The sequence below is a fragment of the Bombina bombina genome, chromosome 1 (genome assembly GCF_027579735.1).
Source record: "Bombina bombina isolate aBomBom1 chromosome 1, aBomBom1.pri, whole genome shotgun sequence".
Taxonomy (NCBI): Eukaryota; Metazoa; Chordata; class Amphibia; order Anura; family Bombinatoridae; genus Bombina; species Bombina bombina.
This window is the reverse complement of record NC_069499.1, coordinates 44346165-44363181: the sequence shown is the minus strand read 5'-3', so window position 1 is coordinate 44363181 and position 17017 is coordinate 44346165. Positions and strand designations below refer to the sequence as shown.

At 40.5% G+C, this 17017-nt stretch overlaps 1 protein-coding gene across 2 annotated transcripts in view; it reads left to right on the top strand.

The window, feature by feature from the left end:
• Positions 1 to 17017, top strand: part of AP5M1 (adaptor related protein complex 5 subunit mu 1) — a 77496-nt gene that overhangs the window by 31726 nt on the left and 28753 nt on the right. For both annotated transcript variants that reach the window (XM_053697330.1, XM_053697328.1), the window contains exons 4-5: positions 6367 to 6594; positions 7387 to 7526. In XM_053697330.1, coding sequence (XP_053553305.1) covers positions 6367 to 6594; positions 7387 to 7526 — 368 coding nt within the window. The remainder of the gene's footprint in view (positions 1 to 6366; positions 6595 to 7386; positions 7527 to 17017) is intronic.

The following is a 17017-nucleotide window of genomic DNA, read 5'->3' as shown; positions in this document are numbered from 1 at the left end:
ATCATATAGATTTAGGTCTTTCATATTTTTCCACAAAGATGTGGTGTTTTTTTTGGATACTGAGATTTTGGGATTAGAACTGTCTTTCGTTGGTTGTAGAGGAAAATGTAAGTCCCCTGCCAGAAATATAGGGCCTACAGCAAGATCTAGTATTTTCCTGAACATAATTTGGAAAAAGGAGGTTTGTTTCGTGTTTGGGGCATAAACATTCACCAGTGTTATGGACCTACCATACAGAAGTCCTGTCAGTCCCAGGAATCTGCCTTCTTTATCTTTACTTGTATGAGTTAATGTAAATGGGAGGTCTTTTTTAATTAAGATACTGACTCCAGCCTTTTTGTTAGGCCCAGAGCTGTGGAAGTGCGTAGTGTATGTTTTCCTGAAATATTTAGGTTCTTTTTGGTGTTGAAAGTGGGTCTCCTGTAGGAATAGGATGTCTACCTGTCTCTTTGACATGTCTGATAGTGCTTTAGATCATTTATGGGGGGGAGTTTAGGCCCTTAGTGGAACAATTGTTAGGAATGCGGCATGTTACCTGCTACTGAGTCGGAAAACAGAAATGTTGGAAACACATTTTCCTGCAAGATAACACATTAACAATGCAATCAGTAGATGCAAACAAATAACAAACAAATAGGTATATTGTGGAACTAATATATAAACTTAAATACAAATCTCTCCTCCTAATATAGGGCATAATGAGAGTGTTTATAGGGGAATTTGTATTGCAAGCCCTTAAGTTATATCTAATAGAAGATTATCTATTCTGGTAAATAGGTATTATGATGAACTAAAAGTCCATTGTTCTATAAACATTTGCCCTAAGCAGCATAGGGTAATAGATAAAAAAGTTATTGTCATGAAACATGTATCATGTTTGAACAACCTTCGTCATGACCCCAACACCAGCTTTTTAGACTTAAAAGTCTCAAGATGAGGTAACAGAATGTGCGGGGCTCGGAATGCCAATTATTGGTGGTGAGGAAGTTACCGATTTGCCTTTTTGGCGATTACAGTGTGCCAGGATGATGGCCTTCCGTTTGATCTCTTAGAAGGAGCCAGCCGTGGATACAGTTTCTATTGGATCAATGTCCAGAGATGAGCAAAATGATGGGATGTCTTCTGGAGTCTTACATATTAAGTGGGTGTTGTTTCTAAGGACCCATATTTGTGCTGGGAAGCCCCACCTATAAGGAATCTTTTTATTCCTAAGTGATGTTGTTAGGGGCACAAATTCCTTTCTTTTTTGCAATGCTTCATATGATAAGTTCTGATAAAACTGTATTACGGTTCCTCTGAAGCGTATTGGTTGGTTCTTGCGCGATTGATTTAGTAACATTTCTTTCCACAGAAAGTTTTTGAATCTAATAACTATATCCCTAGGTGGGGCTGTGTCAGGGGGTTTAGGGCGAAGTGATCGATGTGCCCTAACCCATTGAATGTCTGTTGTGTGTGAAGTTTCTTTTATGTGCTGGAACAAGTCTTGCAAGTAGACTGGGAAGTCACAAGGCAGGGCATCCTCAGGTACTCCCCAAATTCTGAGATTCTTCCGCCTACTGCGATTCTCCAAGTCCTCCAGTTTCTCCTGGAGGCCATGGATAACGGCTTGTTGGGATGAGACTTGCTCAGTTAAAGTGTGGACTTCTTCTTTAAGCTGGTCTTGGTTGTTTTCTATAGATTCTATTTGGAATCCTAGAGTATGTATATCTTGTGACATACTTGCTAATTCTTCCCTTATGCACATGCAGACTATGTCCGCTATATCCTGCTTTGATGGCAAATTATAAAACAACGATGCTGGAAGTTGTGACTCTGGAGGTTGTGACTTTGTGTTAGAATTTAGCTGAGAATTCGAGGCAGGGGATTTTTCTCCTTGGTGTATATCAACATGTGGGGCCTCTGAAGGGTCTGTGACGTGTAAAAAGGAGAACATAGTGAGAGTTTTTATGGTGGTAGACTTAGCTGGTTTGTCATTTTTGACCATGCGCCTGGATGCCATTATAAGCTTTATTAGATTTCAGGGAGACGTCCAGTATCAAAAGTATTTGTGTGTCACTGGGTTTTATCCGGTTAGCTTAATTGATATATCTTCAGGCGTGCTTTGGAGTAGTTATAAGCTGTAGCTATTATTAGGACGACCAGAGCAACTTTAGTTATGTTGCTATTCCCAGTATTTCCCTGATACTATGTCCTTTTGTCTATTTGTAAATGATAGAGCTGTACAGTCCCTTCCCAATATTCTATATCAGATGATCTCTAGCCAGTCTCATCAGTATGTGATGCTAGCCCTCTGCAATCTTAAACTTCTTGCCTTAATAAATGGTTCACTCGACCTCTTGAAGGGGGGGTGTTTTGTACACTATTGGTGTATATGTCAGATGGGGCTAAGTAGCGCTTTTGCAGATAAGATTTAGTGCTCTCATTTAGTGCTCTTTGCAGGTGAAAGGCTTAGAGTCTTACCGTTCTGTCCTGTTGCTCTTGCCTGTCCGGTATAGAGTGTCTGTTTTAAACGCTTGTCCCCTACGTTGGCTTTTTTTGTATAATGTCAGGGTATGATTTCCTCTGTGTTGGCTGTAGTTCTGCGGCTGACAATGCAGTTCACTCGGTGTGGAGTGTGATCAATGGCGGTCGGACTTCTCTTCCGGTGTAGCGTGTGGCCCAGTAACATGGTTTCAGAATCATGAGGAGTTAATTTTAATCAGCAGGGCTTCATGGTTCTGTTACCCACATTTTGCTGCAGATATAGCTAGGTTGTTACCAGAATAGATCTGTATTTGCTAGGCTATTGCACGGAGCTCCGGTAAGACACTGCTCTCATGGCAGTTCCCGGCTCCGCCCCCGAAGGTTGTATCTTCTAAGAACATTAACCAGGAAATCGTTGTTACTTCTTTGTGCCCAAATCCGTCGCTTTAAGGAATGTCTACTGGATAATGTAGATGTGGTCAAAGCCTTAACATTTTATCTTCAGGCTACTAAGGACAGACCTCTAGCTTGTTTGTCCACTTTTCAGATACCAGGAAGGGTCAAAAGGCTACAGTGGTGGCTTTAGCATCATTGCTGAAGCAGACAATACTTTAAGCTTTCTTTGTTGCGGGAAAACCTCCCCCAAAGAGAGTTATTGCCCATTCTACTAGATCTGTATCTACTTCTTGTGCCTTCAAGAATGAGGCTTCTTTGAAACAGATTTGCAAGGTGGCAACTTGGTCTTCTCTTCATTCCTTTTCTAAATTTTCCATTTTGATATTTATGCTTCTTCCGAAGCTGCTTTTGGCAGGAACGTCCTTCAGGCCGCAGTGTCCAGCAAATAGGAACTGCCCTTTCTTTGTCCCACATGTCCTTAACATGGACTCTCAGCTTGAGTATTGTATCCCACATGTTATGGACTCCTATGGACTCTGCTCATCTTATGAAAGAAAACAGAATTTATACTTAATAATATTATTTTTTTTTCTTTCAGGATGAAGACAGTCCATAGGACCCGCCCTATTTTCGTTTAATCTGGGCAACTGTTCTTATTTGCACCACTTAACCCTGCTTTCAGTCTTTCCTATCTTTTTTCTTCCTCTCTCCTCTGTTTGGCTATGCATTAACTGGAGAGGGAGTGTAGGTGGAAGGGATTAAAAGCTCTTTTGAGGGTTCTTGACCTCCACCTGGTGGTGGGAAGTATAACCCACATGTTATGGATACCTATGGACTCTCCTCATCTTGAAAGAAAGAAATATATCCGTGTGTTTTTTTTTTTTTTTTTTTTTTACAGCTTTCTTGCATACCATGAAATAGGAATATAATAATGGTATATGCTGGACCTGCTAAAAAAAAAATATATATATATAATTTGTGGGGTTCACAGAAATTTGATTTACAATAGCGTTTAAATATAGGAAGCAAAACAAAGCTCAAAATTGGCTTAGCACTGGGGTGTGAAAATGGCTTAGCAGTGAAAGGGTTAACACATTGCAAAATACACCATGTTTTTCATGAATACTTTTTGCAAATATTAGATTTTCTTCGGTACCTTGTAGACCAGGGGTTTAAATTATTTGTCAGATAGAATATTCATACAGAATACATCCAACAAACAGCCTGGCTGCCGTGTACTAAGACAATGAGGCAGACCGATCATTCTACCCAGTCCTCGTGTGGAAGCAAATTGTGCTGGTAAGGAAGGGAAGGAGAGGGGTGTGAGATTAGCTGTTAGCTTCCATAAAGTGGTAGATGGCATATGTATATGCACCGAGTTTGTTATAGGCTTGTAGCTCATATAAACAGGGTGTCAGGGATAGAATCTGGTCTACAATCTGTTGCTGGTGTTTAAATGGCTCAAGGGGTTGTTTTCTATCACAGCTAAATATTACTTTTTTTTATAAAACAAACTTATTTAAAGGATCATGAAACCCACAATTTGTTTCATGATTCACATAGATTGTACAATTTGAAATAACTTTCCAATTTACTTCTATTACTATTTTGTTTTAGTCTCTTGGCATTCTTTGTTAAAGGAGCAACAATGCAAAACTGGGAGCTAGCTAAACTCATTTGGTGAGCCAATGAGAAGAGGCATATATATGCAGCCACCAATCAGCAGCTAGCGCCCAGTAGTGTATCTCTGTTCCTAAACCTACCTACCTAGTTATGTTTTTCAACAAAGGATATCAAGAGAACAAAGTAAATTAGATAATATATGTACATGGAAAGTTGTTTAAAATTGCATGCCCTATCGGAATCATGAAAGTTTAAATTTTATTTTATGGCCCCCTTTAAGAATACATACATTGGGCATATTATTAAATAAGAATTTATAGTTTACATTTTATAATTACACTATGAATCAATACACTGCTTGGACTGCTTCCTAGATTCAAATCATATTTAATCCCTGTTAGAATATATGTGTGCACATTTTTTTGAGTGCATGTATTACATATATTTACATATTCACACAGTGTTTTGATAATTAACACTGACATTTCCACCTCCAAATGGAAATGGCCCCTTGTGAAAAGGTTGGACACCCCTGGTAGTGGACAGTGTTTCCGTTAATTTAACAAGCTTTTCATAAATTATAGTGCTGTATTTGGCATTTTGCTTTCATAGGAGTGAAAATGTGAAACCCCCATAGTGAGACAGGTGGACCAGTGCTCACAAGGACGTGCTTGTGCTAGGTTGGAAAAAAAAAACTATTTCAGATAACTAAATATTTGTGCAAAAACTAATATTTTGTGCATTATAAAGAATGTTGTTTTGAGTGGATTATAACATTATTGTGGGTTTGAACATCTCTTCCCATGTCTGCTTTCATGTCATTAAACAGTTTGTATTAAGCAGAAGAGAAATACATATTTGTATAAATAATCAAAAGATCTGTAACACATACACCTTTCTTAATGCGCACAGTTTGGCATCCAAATCACTGTTATAATTAATGCACATAATACCACTATTAGAACCTGATTAGGTAGACATATATAGAAACAAGTTGTTAAATTGAAAATAGAGCTCTGCTCTGCCTTGTTTGCTGCATTAAATATACATACTCTGTATTTAATTAACTCTCTTTTTTTAAGCCAAACAAATATATGCTGCCTAAAAATAAGCTTTTATTTTAGTGCCTAAAAAGTAAATAATAACTATTTCTTGTTGCTTTAAAAAAATAACCTACTTAATGTATAATTGCTGATACATTTAGTCTGCATAAAAGACAAGCACATACATTTTTTTTAAAATTTAATTTGGTACGCTTGAGATCTGCCACTAGATGCAAATTTGTCTGTCTCACAATAAGCCAGTCATTTTTGCCCTCTCTAAAAAAAACCGTTGGGAATAGTTTCTACAAAATAACTGAACAGATTAACGAAAGAAAAGTAATAGTTTTCCAAATGTTTTGAGTACAGTTTGTCTATCTGCCAGGAAGCCTTTGAGGTAACGGTTAACGTTTGTACACAGTTTGCTCATACAATTTATTAACGAGCTGTGTTAGTGAAGGACAGGCAGATGTTTATGCAGGTGGTCGCTGCAGAATGTAGCGCAAGCCAGAATCCTTCCAACTCCTGTCCTGCCGTTTTCTCTTTTGTTTATCTTTTTATAAGCGACATTAGCTCCCAGGGCCCAACTTATTCAGCAGAACCTAAAATAATAACTCTTTGATTGCAGTCAACCTAAAGTGGCTCAAGGACTTATTAGCGTGTACGGACCTATGTAAATTATTATTATTATGCAAAAAGTACACTTGATTGATTTAATGCACAAATTCCGCAGGGGGTCATTTGAAGATTGTGTTGGGCGAGTGGACATGTGGATAAAAAGCTTTATTTGAGCATTTAACCAGATCTAATTAACGTCATCGTTTTTTTCTTTTCCTTGCTGAAGTGCAATTTGGAAGCAATCACGCCAAATGTGATCGTCAGCTTGAATCTTCCTGCAAACGGCTCTCCGCTTCAAGACATCTTGGCCCATCCCTGCGTGACATCAGTTGATTCTTCCATGCTAATCTCAAGCAGTGTGGCAGCTACAGAGGATTCCGCCTTCAGTGGACCCTACAAATTTCCTTTTATACCTCCTCTAGATTTGTTCCACTTATGTTATTACACATCACAGGTAAAACAAATGCTTTAAAACACTCTTTTTTTTTTTTTTTTTTTTTTTTTTAGAAATTCATAAAGGAAAAATATTCTAATACTGTAAAGTGCCAGAGCATTTTTTATTTGTTTTTATAGCACTGTGTAATACATGGCCGATCCTGAGCTGATACCCCCGATTGGAGTAGAAGCTGTGTTAAGCTCCGGACCAGTAGTGCATTATTGTTCTGGAGCTGACTTTACCTGTGTGTTTAAACCCTTTTATGGAGATTAAATTCATATTTCTCTGCATGCAACAATGCAAAAATAAATGTTATATTATTAGATCATTTTCATTTATTGTTTCTTTATGTCCCTTTATCATACGTTTAACCCCTTGCCTGCTAGAGAAGCTCGCAACATATTGCATTGGCACCCAAGGGGGTGACTGTGTTCCAGCCATATTTTAACGGAACATAAAAATGCTATAACAGGTTAGAGCATTTTAGTATTGCACTGTTGCTTGCAGAGACTTATTTGTTTAAGCCACAAAAAAAGGTTAAACACATAGTTAAAGTCAGCTGAGTGGATTAGTGATATTGGGCCACAGGAGCACCTTCTTGCTTTTTGTTTTGCAGTCACTGCTAGGAGCTAGCTGATTGCATTTGCTGAGCCAATAACAATAGGCATATGTATATAGCCACCGATCATGCTTTTCAACAAAGATTGCCACATTAATTTGGTAAAAGAAGTAAATTGTCTCTTAAAATTAAAAAGTCTCTTAAAATGTTTTTTCATTTTGACTCTCATGTCCCTTTAATATGCTTTTTAGATTCCTGTGCCACCTATTATGGGGGCTTATCAGTTGGTGGAAGACGGACAAAATTTACAGTTATCCGTAAAATTAAAACTTCATGAAAGTGTAAAGAATGGATTTGATTATTGTGAAGCTCAAATCCCTTTTTTCAACAGGTAAGGGGCTTTAATCTTTTAAGCGCTACTGCTGTGTGTTCAGACTTTCTAACAAAAAAAGATTTAACATTAAATTCAGTTCATTGGCAGTTATCTGTGTATTTGTTTGTAGTTATGTGCGTGCCACACCCACATGCTGATCATGTGCAGGACTCTCTATGTAGGCTCCTCCTTTCCTCTCTCCCCTTATGCCTTGTACTCTTACCCAAACTTGCTGATGTCTAGAAGTTTACTCTGTTTAATCCCCACACCCACTGAATCTCCCTGTTACTCACCTGCTTGCTGGATCAGTCACATCCTCACTCTCCCTGTGTCAGTGGGTTCCTGCTGACTCTCCCTGTGTCAGTGGGTTCCTGCTGACTCTCCCTGTGTCAGTGGGTTCCTGCTGACTCTCCCTGTGTCAGTGGGTTCCTGCTGACTCTCCCTGTGTCAGTGGGTTCCTGCTGACTCTCCCTGTGTCAGTGGGTTTCTGCTGACTCTCCCTGTGTCAGTGGGTTCCTGCTGACTCTCCCTGTGTCAGTGGTTCCTGCTGACTCTCCCTGTGTCAGTGGGTTCCTGCTGACTCTCCCTGTGTCAGTGGTTCCTGCTGACTCTCCCTGTGTCAGTGGGTTCCTGCTGACTCTCCCTGTGTCAGTGGGTTCCTGCTGACTCTCCCTGTGTCAGTGGGTTCCTGCTGACTCTCCCTGTGTCAGTGGGTTCCTGCTGACTCTCCCTGTGTCAGTGGGTTCCTGCTGACTCTCCCTGTGTCAGTGGGTTCCTGCTGACTCTCCCTGTGTCAGTGGGTTCCTGCTGACTCTCCCTGTGTCAGTGGGTTTCTGCTGACTCTCCCTGTGTCAGTGGGTTCCTGCTGACTCTCCCTGTGTCAGTGGTTCCTGCTGACTCTCCCTGTGTCAGTGGGTTCCTGCTGACTCTCCCTGTGTCAGTGGTTCCTGCTGACTCTCCCTGTGTCAGTGGGTTCCTGCTGACTCTCCCTGTGTCAGTGGGTTCCTGCTGACTCTCCCTGTGTCAGTGGGTTCCTGCTGACTCTCCCTGTGTCAGTGGGTTCCTGCTGACTCTCCCTGTGTCAGTGGGTTCCTGCTGACTCTCCCTGTGTCAGTGGGTTCCTGCTTCACTCTCCCTGTGTCAGTGGGTTCCTGCTTCACTCTCCCTGTGTCAGTGGGTTCCTGCTTCACTCTCCCTGTGTCAGTGGGTTCCTGCTTCACTCTTCCTGTGTCAGTGGGTTCCTGCTTCACTCTTCCTGTGTCAGTGGGTTCCTGCTTCACTCTCCCTGTGTCAGTGGGTTCCTTCTTCACTCTCTCTGTGTCAGTGGGTTCCTGCTTCACTCTCCCTGTGTCAGTGGGTTCCTGCTTCACTCTTCCTGTGTCAGTCGGTTCCTGCTTCACTCTCCCTGTGTCAGTCGGTTCCTGCTTCACTCTCCCTGTGTCAGTGCGTACCTTCTTCACTCTCCCTGTGTCAGTGGGTTCCTGCTTCACTCTCCCTGTGTCAGTGCGTTCCTGCTTCACTCTCCCTGTGTCAGTGGGTTCCTGCTTCACTCTCCCTGTGTCAGTGGGTTCCTGCTTCACTCTTCCTGTGTCAGTGGGTTCCTGCTTCACTCTTCCTGTGTCAGTCGGTTCCTGCTTTACTCTTCCTGTGTCAGTGGGTTCCTGCTTCACTCTTCCTGTGTCAGTCGGTTCCTGCTTCACTCTTCCTGTGTCAGTCGGTTCCTGCTTCACTCTCCCTGTGTCAGTGGGTTCCTTCTTCACTCTCTCTGTGTCAGTCAGTTCCTGCTTCACTCTCCCTGTGTCAGTGGGTTCCTGCTTCACTCTTCCTGTGTCAGTGGGTTCCTGCTTCACTCTCCCTGTGTCAGTGGGGTTCCTGCTTCACTCTCCATGTGTCAGTGGGTTCCTGCTTCACTCTCCCTGTGTCAGTGGGTTCCTGCTTCACTCTCCCTGTGTCAGTGGGTTCCTGATTCACTCTCCCTGTGTCAGTGGGTTCCTTCTTCACTCTCCCTGTGTCAGTGGGTTCCTGATTCACTCTCCCTGTGTCAGTGGGTTCCTGCTTCACTGTCCCTGTGTCAGTGGGTTCCTGCTTCACTGTCCCTGTGTCAGTGGGTTCCTGCTTCACTGTCCCTGTGTCAGTGGGTTCCTGCTTCACTGTCCCTGTGTCAGTGGGTTCCTGCTGACTCTCCCTGTGTCAGTGGGTTCCTGATTCACTCTCCCTGTGTCAGTGGGTTCCTTCTTCACTCTCCCTGTGTCAGTGGGTTCCTGCTTCACTCTCCCTGTGTCAGTGGGTTCCTGCTGACTCTCCCTGTGTCAGTGGGTTCCTGCTGACTCTCCCTGTGTCAGTGGTTCCTGCTGACTCTCCCTGTGTCACTGAGTTCCTGCTGACTCTCCCTGTGTCAGTGGGTTTCTGCTGACTCTCCCTGTGCCAGTGGGTTCCTGCTGACTCTCCCTGTGCCAGTGGGTTCCTGCTGACTCTCCCTGTGCCAGTGGGTTCCTGCTTCACTCTCCCTGTGTCAGTCGGTTCCTGCTTCACTCTCCCTGTGTCAGTCGGTTCCTGCTTCACTCTCCCTGTGTCAGTCGGTTCCTGCTTCACTCTCCCTGTGTCAGTGGGTTCCTGCTTCACTCTCCCTGTGTCAGTCGGTTCCTGCTTCACTCTCCCTGTGTCAGTCGGTTCCTGCTTCACTCTCCCTGTGTCAGTCGGTTCCTGCTTCACTCTCCCTGTGTCAGTCGGTTCCTGCTTTACTCTCCCTGTGTCAGTCGGTTCCTGCTTCATTCTCCCTGTGTCAGTGGGTTCCTGCTTCACTCTTCCTGTGTCAGTGGGTTCCTACTTTACTCTTCCTGTGTCAGTGGGTTCCTCCTTCACTCTTCCTGTGTCAGTGGGTTCCTCCTTCACTCTTCCTGTGTCAGTGGGTTCCTGCTTCACTCTTCCTGTGTCAGTGGGTTCCTCCTTCACTCTCCCTGTGTCAGTGGGTTCCTCCTTCACTCTCCCTGTGTCAGTGGGTTCCTGATTCACTCTTCCTGTGTCAGTGGGTTCATGTGTCTCCCATTTTATTACTCCATACTCGCCATGTTTATTTCCTAATTTTTAATTGCTGCTCTTTTATATGTATAATATTTTTCATTAACTAAGTTACAGCATTACAGTATTATCCAAAGACATTTCTGCAATTTGAATTTTGGCATTATATTAATAAATGGCTAAGTCTGTTTAACCCTTTAATTTTCCAAGATCTTAACATAAACAAAACCTAGAATTTCAGCTATATGTTTGTTCAACCATAATTTACCTCTTTCACATTAAGTGCTCCCACATGTATTATATATCGTTTTTTAGAGGAGAAATACAGCTTTCCTTTGACATCAAGTACTTATGTGTACTATAATCTAATATGAATAAAATCTAAGTGGGAACAATTAAGAAATGTTATTTTTTTCCATATTTTTATTGTGAATATCATAATCTTGCAATAAAACACCCATATTGGGGGGGGGCGGAGCCAGGGCTCAGTGGAGATGGCTGCACTCTGGTGAGCTCCAGGCTCCTCAACGGGCAAAATGTGATTTTCCGGACAGACACTGTGCAGCACCGCTTTGCAGTCCCTGCTTGTTGCAGATCAAAGAACCCTAAACCTCATGAAACCTGTAGGCAACCCCGACACACAGCGGGCTCCTTGATAGCCTTTTGGGCAAGGATACAGGTACAGGGGGAATAAAACTACTGCTTTAAGTACACCGGAACCCTGAGTCCTATTAGGCTTACTAGGCCACTAACATGTTCAATTAGAGCAGGAATACGTATACAGGACTATGATCAGTGCTATATCTTACCTTAGCGAAATTTAAAGGCTCCGATATCTATTATAACATTCAGTGTGTTACACAAGGCTGTTACTTGCAAGCACTTTCTATCCTCATAACCACCATAAACAAACAGTGGGGGCCTGCTGGGCAGAGTAGCGGAATTTGACATCATAGGAACTGAAGGATTTTAAATGAGATACAGCCTTGGACTTAACTACTGTCTTCAGGACATACGGTATAATCTGAGGAAATTTATAGGAGTTGAAAAATCCTATCATGCTAATATATTTGCCTTGAAGTGTTGATCTAGGGTATTAGTCACTGTTTTTTCAATCCTATAAAGGCAATCAGAAAATCCTTCCCCAACATAACTTACAGCTGAAACAGAGCAGAAGTTACTAACTGCTGGTTAAATAGCTTTGCATATACATATAGTGACCACGCAATAGAACCTTTCTGGGAAAGGTCCCAAAATCATAGAGACTCATTTATTAAGCACCCATCTATCAAATCCCTGGGTCACATAACACAAATATGTCTCCTAAAAAAGGCAGCAAGGCTGATAAGCCAGTGAGGAAACACCCTCAACATTGTCAGTGAACAACTTTTTTAAGAATCTGGATACACCCTTAAAGGTACAAAAAAAACCTCCAGATACACGTTCCAGAGCTTCTTCACCATCCTCAGAATCTGAGGAAAAATCCCTTGATACAGCAATATTCATTCCTAGGACTCTATTAGACTCCTTGCCATCTAAAAAAGACTTCTCAACTCTTATCTTTCAAGTCAAACAATGCATCCAGGAAGAAATCTCGAAAATTAAAAAAAAAAAAACTCTCCGATGTTGGCCAAAGAGTGCAGAAATTGGAAGGGAATTTGGACCTTTTCAATTCTAACTTGACTTTTTTCAACACTCGCATGTCCCAACAAGAGGAGACAATTATACAGATGTAAAATAAAATCGACGACCTGGAGAACAGAAGTCGTCCCAATAACATTAGAATAAGAGGAGTCCCAGAGACAGTAGCACCCACCGAATTGGCGCACTAGTTACAGGGACTGTATTCTTTCCTAATGGATGAAGATGAAGAAGTAACCATTGCCTTAGACAGATTCCACAGGGCACTACGTGCCAAGCCGCTAGGCGATCATCCACCGAGAGACATCATAGTCAGTATCGCCAGTTTTCCAATCATAGAAAGTATAATGAAAAAAGGCAGACAGAAGCACCCGATACAATTTAAATCCGACTCCCTGCAACTCTTTGAGGACTCAACACAGAGGAACATACAAAAAAGAAGGGCCTTTCGTCCACAACTAAACTACACCAACATAACATCCCCTATAGATGGGGTCATCCCTTTACCCTGCAAATCTTGTGAAAAGGCAGACGATTAATGTGTAACACACAAGAAGACTTCGGCCAGATCTGCAAAGACTTGGAGATAATACCTCCATCTCCTCAAGATTACACCCCGGCTTCTACAAACAAAGAGAGAACATGTCCACCTCCTCTTCCTCAGAGATCTGAATGGCAAAAAGCACCCACAAGGAAATCCCATTAGATGGAACCCAAGGCAAAAGGCCCTGGAATTGAAGGACGGTAACAAACACAATATGGCTTCTGTCTCTTATATAGATTAAATTGTGAAAACATTTTAAAATGACAAAACTTTCAAGATAACTGTTTAATAGATTTTGGTGTTTCTCAATACCTTCCTGTTTACCTAAATTGAAGAATAGCCATGAATTTTCTTTTCAGAGGCCATATATTGCACATATCTTATTCATATGTATGCCTCAACGAACTGAAATATAAATCTTGATTTTAGATTGATGTAACCTGCTTATATATGTTAGCTCATCTTTAGGCCACCTATATTGTCCAAAGGGGAAACATTCCCCCATCTTTAGAATTATTATAATATTCTCATGTTTGTACACCTGTTGTGTACTGCTAGTTTTGAGTTAGTTATGTGTTTTGTTTGTAATGTTCATACCTGTTAACCAAGGATTAGCATATCTCTTACAAAATGTTATTGCAAATCAATTGTTTCTCAATGCAAAGTCTACACCTCATATATATATTAAAACTTCACAGATAGGATGAAACATTTAAACTCCCAAAATATCCTTATACTAACACAAAACATAAAGGGATTTAATTGTCCTAATAAAAGAGCACTAGCTATCCAAGACCTCCGTAAAAGAGGGGGAATAATATTATTACTACAAGAAACCCACTTTAAAGCAAACAAAATCCCTAAATATTTTCTACCCTTTGCCCCCAACATTATCACAGCACAAATGGGGGGAAAAAGACAAACGGAGTAAGCATTCTATAACATAAATCCTTATCTTTCAAACTCTTACAATTAGATAAAGACAAGGAAGGAAAGGTAATTGGGTATCACAGGTTTCATGTTTGGTAAGCCAATTACCTTAATCAATATATATGCCCCAAACTTAGGCCAAGACCATCTTATCTCCCACATCACCAATAAAATAATGGATCTATATAAAGGCCCCCTCATAGTCGCAGGAGACTTGAATATTGCTTTGGTTCCTAACGTAGATAGTTCAAATTCCTTTATCCGTACAAATCAAAAAGCACTTCAATCAATCTGGAGAAAACCTCAAAACCCTTACCCTTCATGACGCGTGGAGATACACACATCCCCATACCAGGGACTATACTCAAGTATAGATTATATTTTAGTTGACCATATTGCCCTATCCTTAATCAAGCAAATTAATATCAAACAAACCTCCTGGACAGACATTCTATGGTTGAATGCACCCTTCACTGGCCTTCAATCCGAATAAAACCTTTTACCTGGAGATTGGATGATTCTCTGTTATCCGACCCATTATTACTAGAAAAACTCATAAAACAATTAGACACCTATTTTACCATAAACAATATACCCGAAACTAAACCAACCACAAAGCTTTTATTCTTGGGGAACTTATTAAAATGAAAGCTTACAAATGCAAACAAACTATAACAACTTACACCAAATTAGCTCAAGTAACTGAAGCAGATTTTATGTTAAAACTACACCCTTCCAATCAATCTCTTCTAAACAGCTTAAAAGACAAAGGAGATAAATTAAACAAACACCTTCAAATCGAATCTCAAAAACATCAATTATTTATAAAACAAAGATGTTATAGAAAGGGATATAAAGCAGGTAAAATGTTAGCCACTGCCTTTAAAAAACAAAAGCTAAAATTTTACATTCAGTCTCTCAACTCAAATCAAGGTACAAAAGTAGAAGACACAAAAACTATTGGTAAAATTTTCCAATCATTCTGCCACAAATTGTATCATCTATTCCCCACGAGATCGATAGACCTACATAGGAAAAGATGCGAGGCCTATTTAAATAATATCCCCTTACCTAAACTAAAGCCAGAGGATGATGAGACTCTAGAGTCTCCACTCACAAGTAAAGAATCCTAGAAGCCATTAAAGACATAAAACCAGACAAAGCCCCAGTTTCTCAAACCGATATTATAAAACTTATTCCCCACCTCTCAACTCTGTTCAATTACATATCGGACACAAACATATTCCCGGATACCATGCTACAAGCACATATTTCAGTGCTCCCAAAGCTAGGTAAACCCCCAGAGGTTCCAGCAAATTGTAGGCCCATCTCTTTGCTTAATGTTTATTTGAAACTCTATGTAAAGATATTAGCTAATAAAATAAACCAATCACTGCCATACCTGGTTTATTGCGACCAGGTTGGGTTTGTTCCCAATAGAGAAGCTAAAGACAACATTGGCAAATTGCTAAATCTTTTAGACTATATCAAAAACTCCCAAATTCCCTCAATCTATCTCTCAACCGATGCTGAAAAAGCATTTGATAGATTAGACTGGACTTTCCTATACACTACTCTTTTAAAATTCAGATTTATTTACCAAATTCTATCACTTTACTCCAACCCGTCCACTCAAGTCAAGGTTAATGGTACCCTCTCAGAAACATTTGAAATCCGTAATGGCACCCGTCAGGGATGCCAACTCTCCCCGCTTTTATTTGTATTATCTCTATAACCCATAAATAAAAGGAATCAATATACAAGATCAGGTATATAAATTGGCAATGTTCGCAGACGACATCCTAATGACTCTGACGTCCCCATTAAACTCTCTCCATGTCGTTCAATCTGAACTAGAATCTTATGGTGCAGTATCAAATTTTTTAGTTAATAACTTAAAGTCTGAACTCTACCCTATTAACTTAAAGTGAAGTTCAATTTTACCTCTCTGCTCATCACCCCTTTAAACATTAACAGCTCAATAGCACAGTCGCTAAGTTTGTTTTAAAAAAAAATGTAATAAACAAATTAAAATTTAATATAAAGTATACCGTTTTTTCTCACTGTTACTCCTCCCCTGGTCCACTTCCTTATTTGGCTGCAATGACGTATGTAGCGTAAGAAGAAGCTGAAATCGTCTCTACAAAGCGCATGCACAACAAGCGCTTCGATATGCGCATGCGTATTATGGCTTCATTTGCGCATGCGTTTACAATTTCAGTCCGTCTTTGATTTCATTCAGGAATACGCATGCGCTAAGCGTGAACGAGCATTGTGATTAGAATGACACACGGTTGAATACGCATGCGCAATAGTGGATGATGACGTACAAAAAAAGGGGCAGGATGCCACGGGTTAAGTAAAGGGATAGGTGAAGACTGTAGGAAAAACTGTCAATCAAAAAGTTAGAAATGTCGGGCAGACAATTGAAGCAATACCAAAGGTAAATATATATTAAAATTTAAAGCGACAAGATTACTATTAGGAAAAATGATGAATGAACATTATACTATTTTCAAAAATAAATGTCAAAAATGTTAACTATAGGGGCGGACTTGAACTTCACTTTAAATAAAGAGGAACTCACTATACTCAAACTAAATTTCCCCTTTAAGATTCATAAAAAAGCACTGAAATACTTAGGAATATTTATTACCTCTAATATGGAAGATTTATGCTAATTGAATTATGGCCGCCTACAGGAAGATTTTTGTGCTCTATTCTCTTTATGGCTCCCAAAGTATATTTCATGGTTAGGAAGGATAGCAGCCTTTAAAATGATATTGTTACCAAAAGCTCTATATATAATGCAAGCACATCCAATTCCAGGCGCTGGAGCTGACATCCATAAACTTTCCCTAATCTTCAATTATATAAATGGGTGATATCACTAAACAGAGTCATTGAATGGTACAGACAAGGAAAGTCTACCTATAAGAGAAATATTTATTTAGAAACCCAGTTGTTAAACACCCCTCATATTGGGAGGATGTCCTGGGCTCCTCAAAAGTCTCATTTTGACCTCCTTCGCTCTATATCCAATTATAAAAGAAATATGGTCAAATTGGGTGACTATACGCAACAAATATAATTTAATCTTGACCCCCTACTCCCTGTTGACTACCCTTCTTCTCAACAAAGAAATACCAATCGAGACTCATGGAAAAATTTTATGTACCTCTAACATTCCAGACATGCTAGATTTCCTCCCTATCCCTGAGCTTGTAGAGATGGGACACCTAGCCTCAAGACGGACATTAATAGAAAAAGGATTAACTCAATGTAACTCTTGGCTGTTTTATCATCAAACTAGACCCTACATTATCACCCACAAATCAAAAATGGATATGTTAAGACCGCTTACCCCATTCAAAAC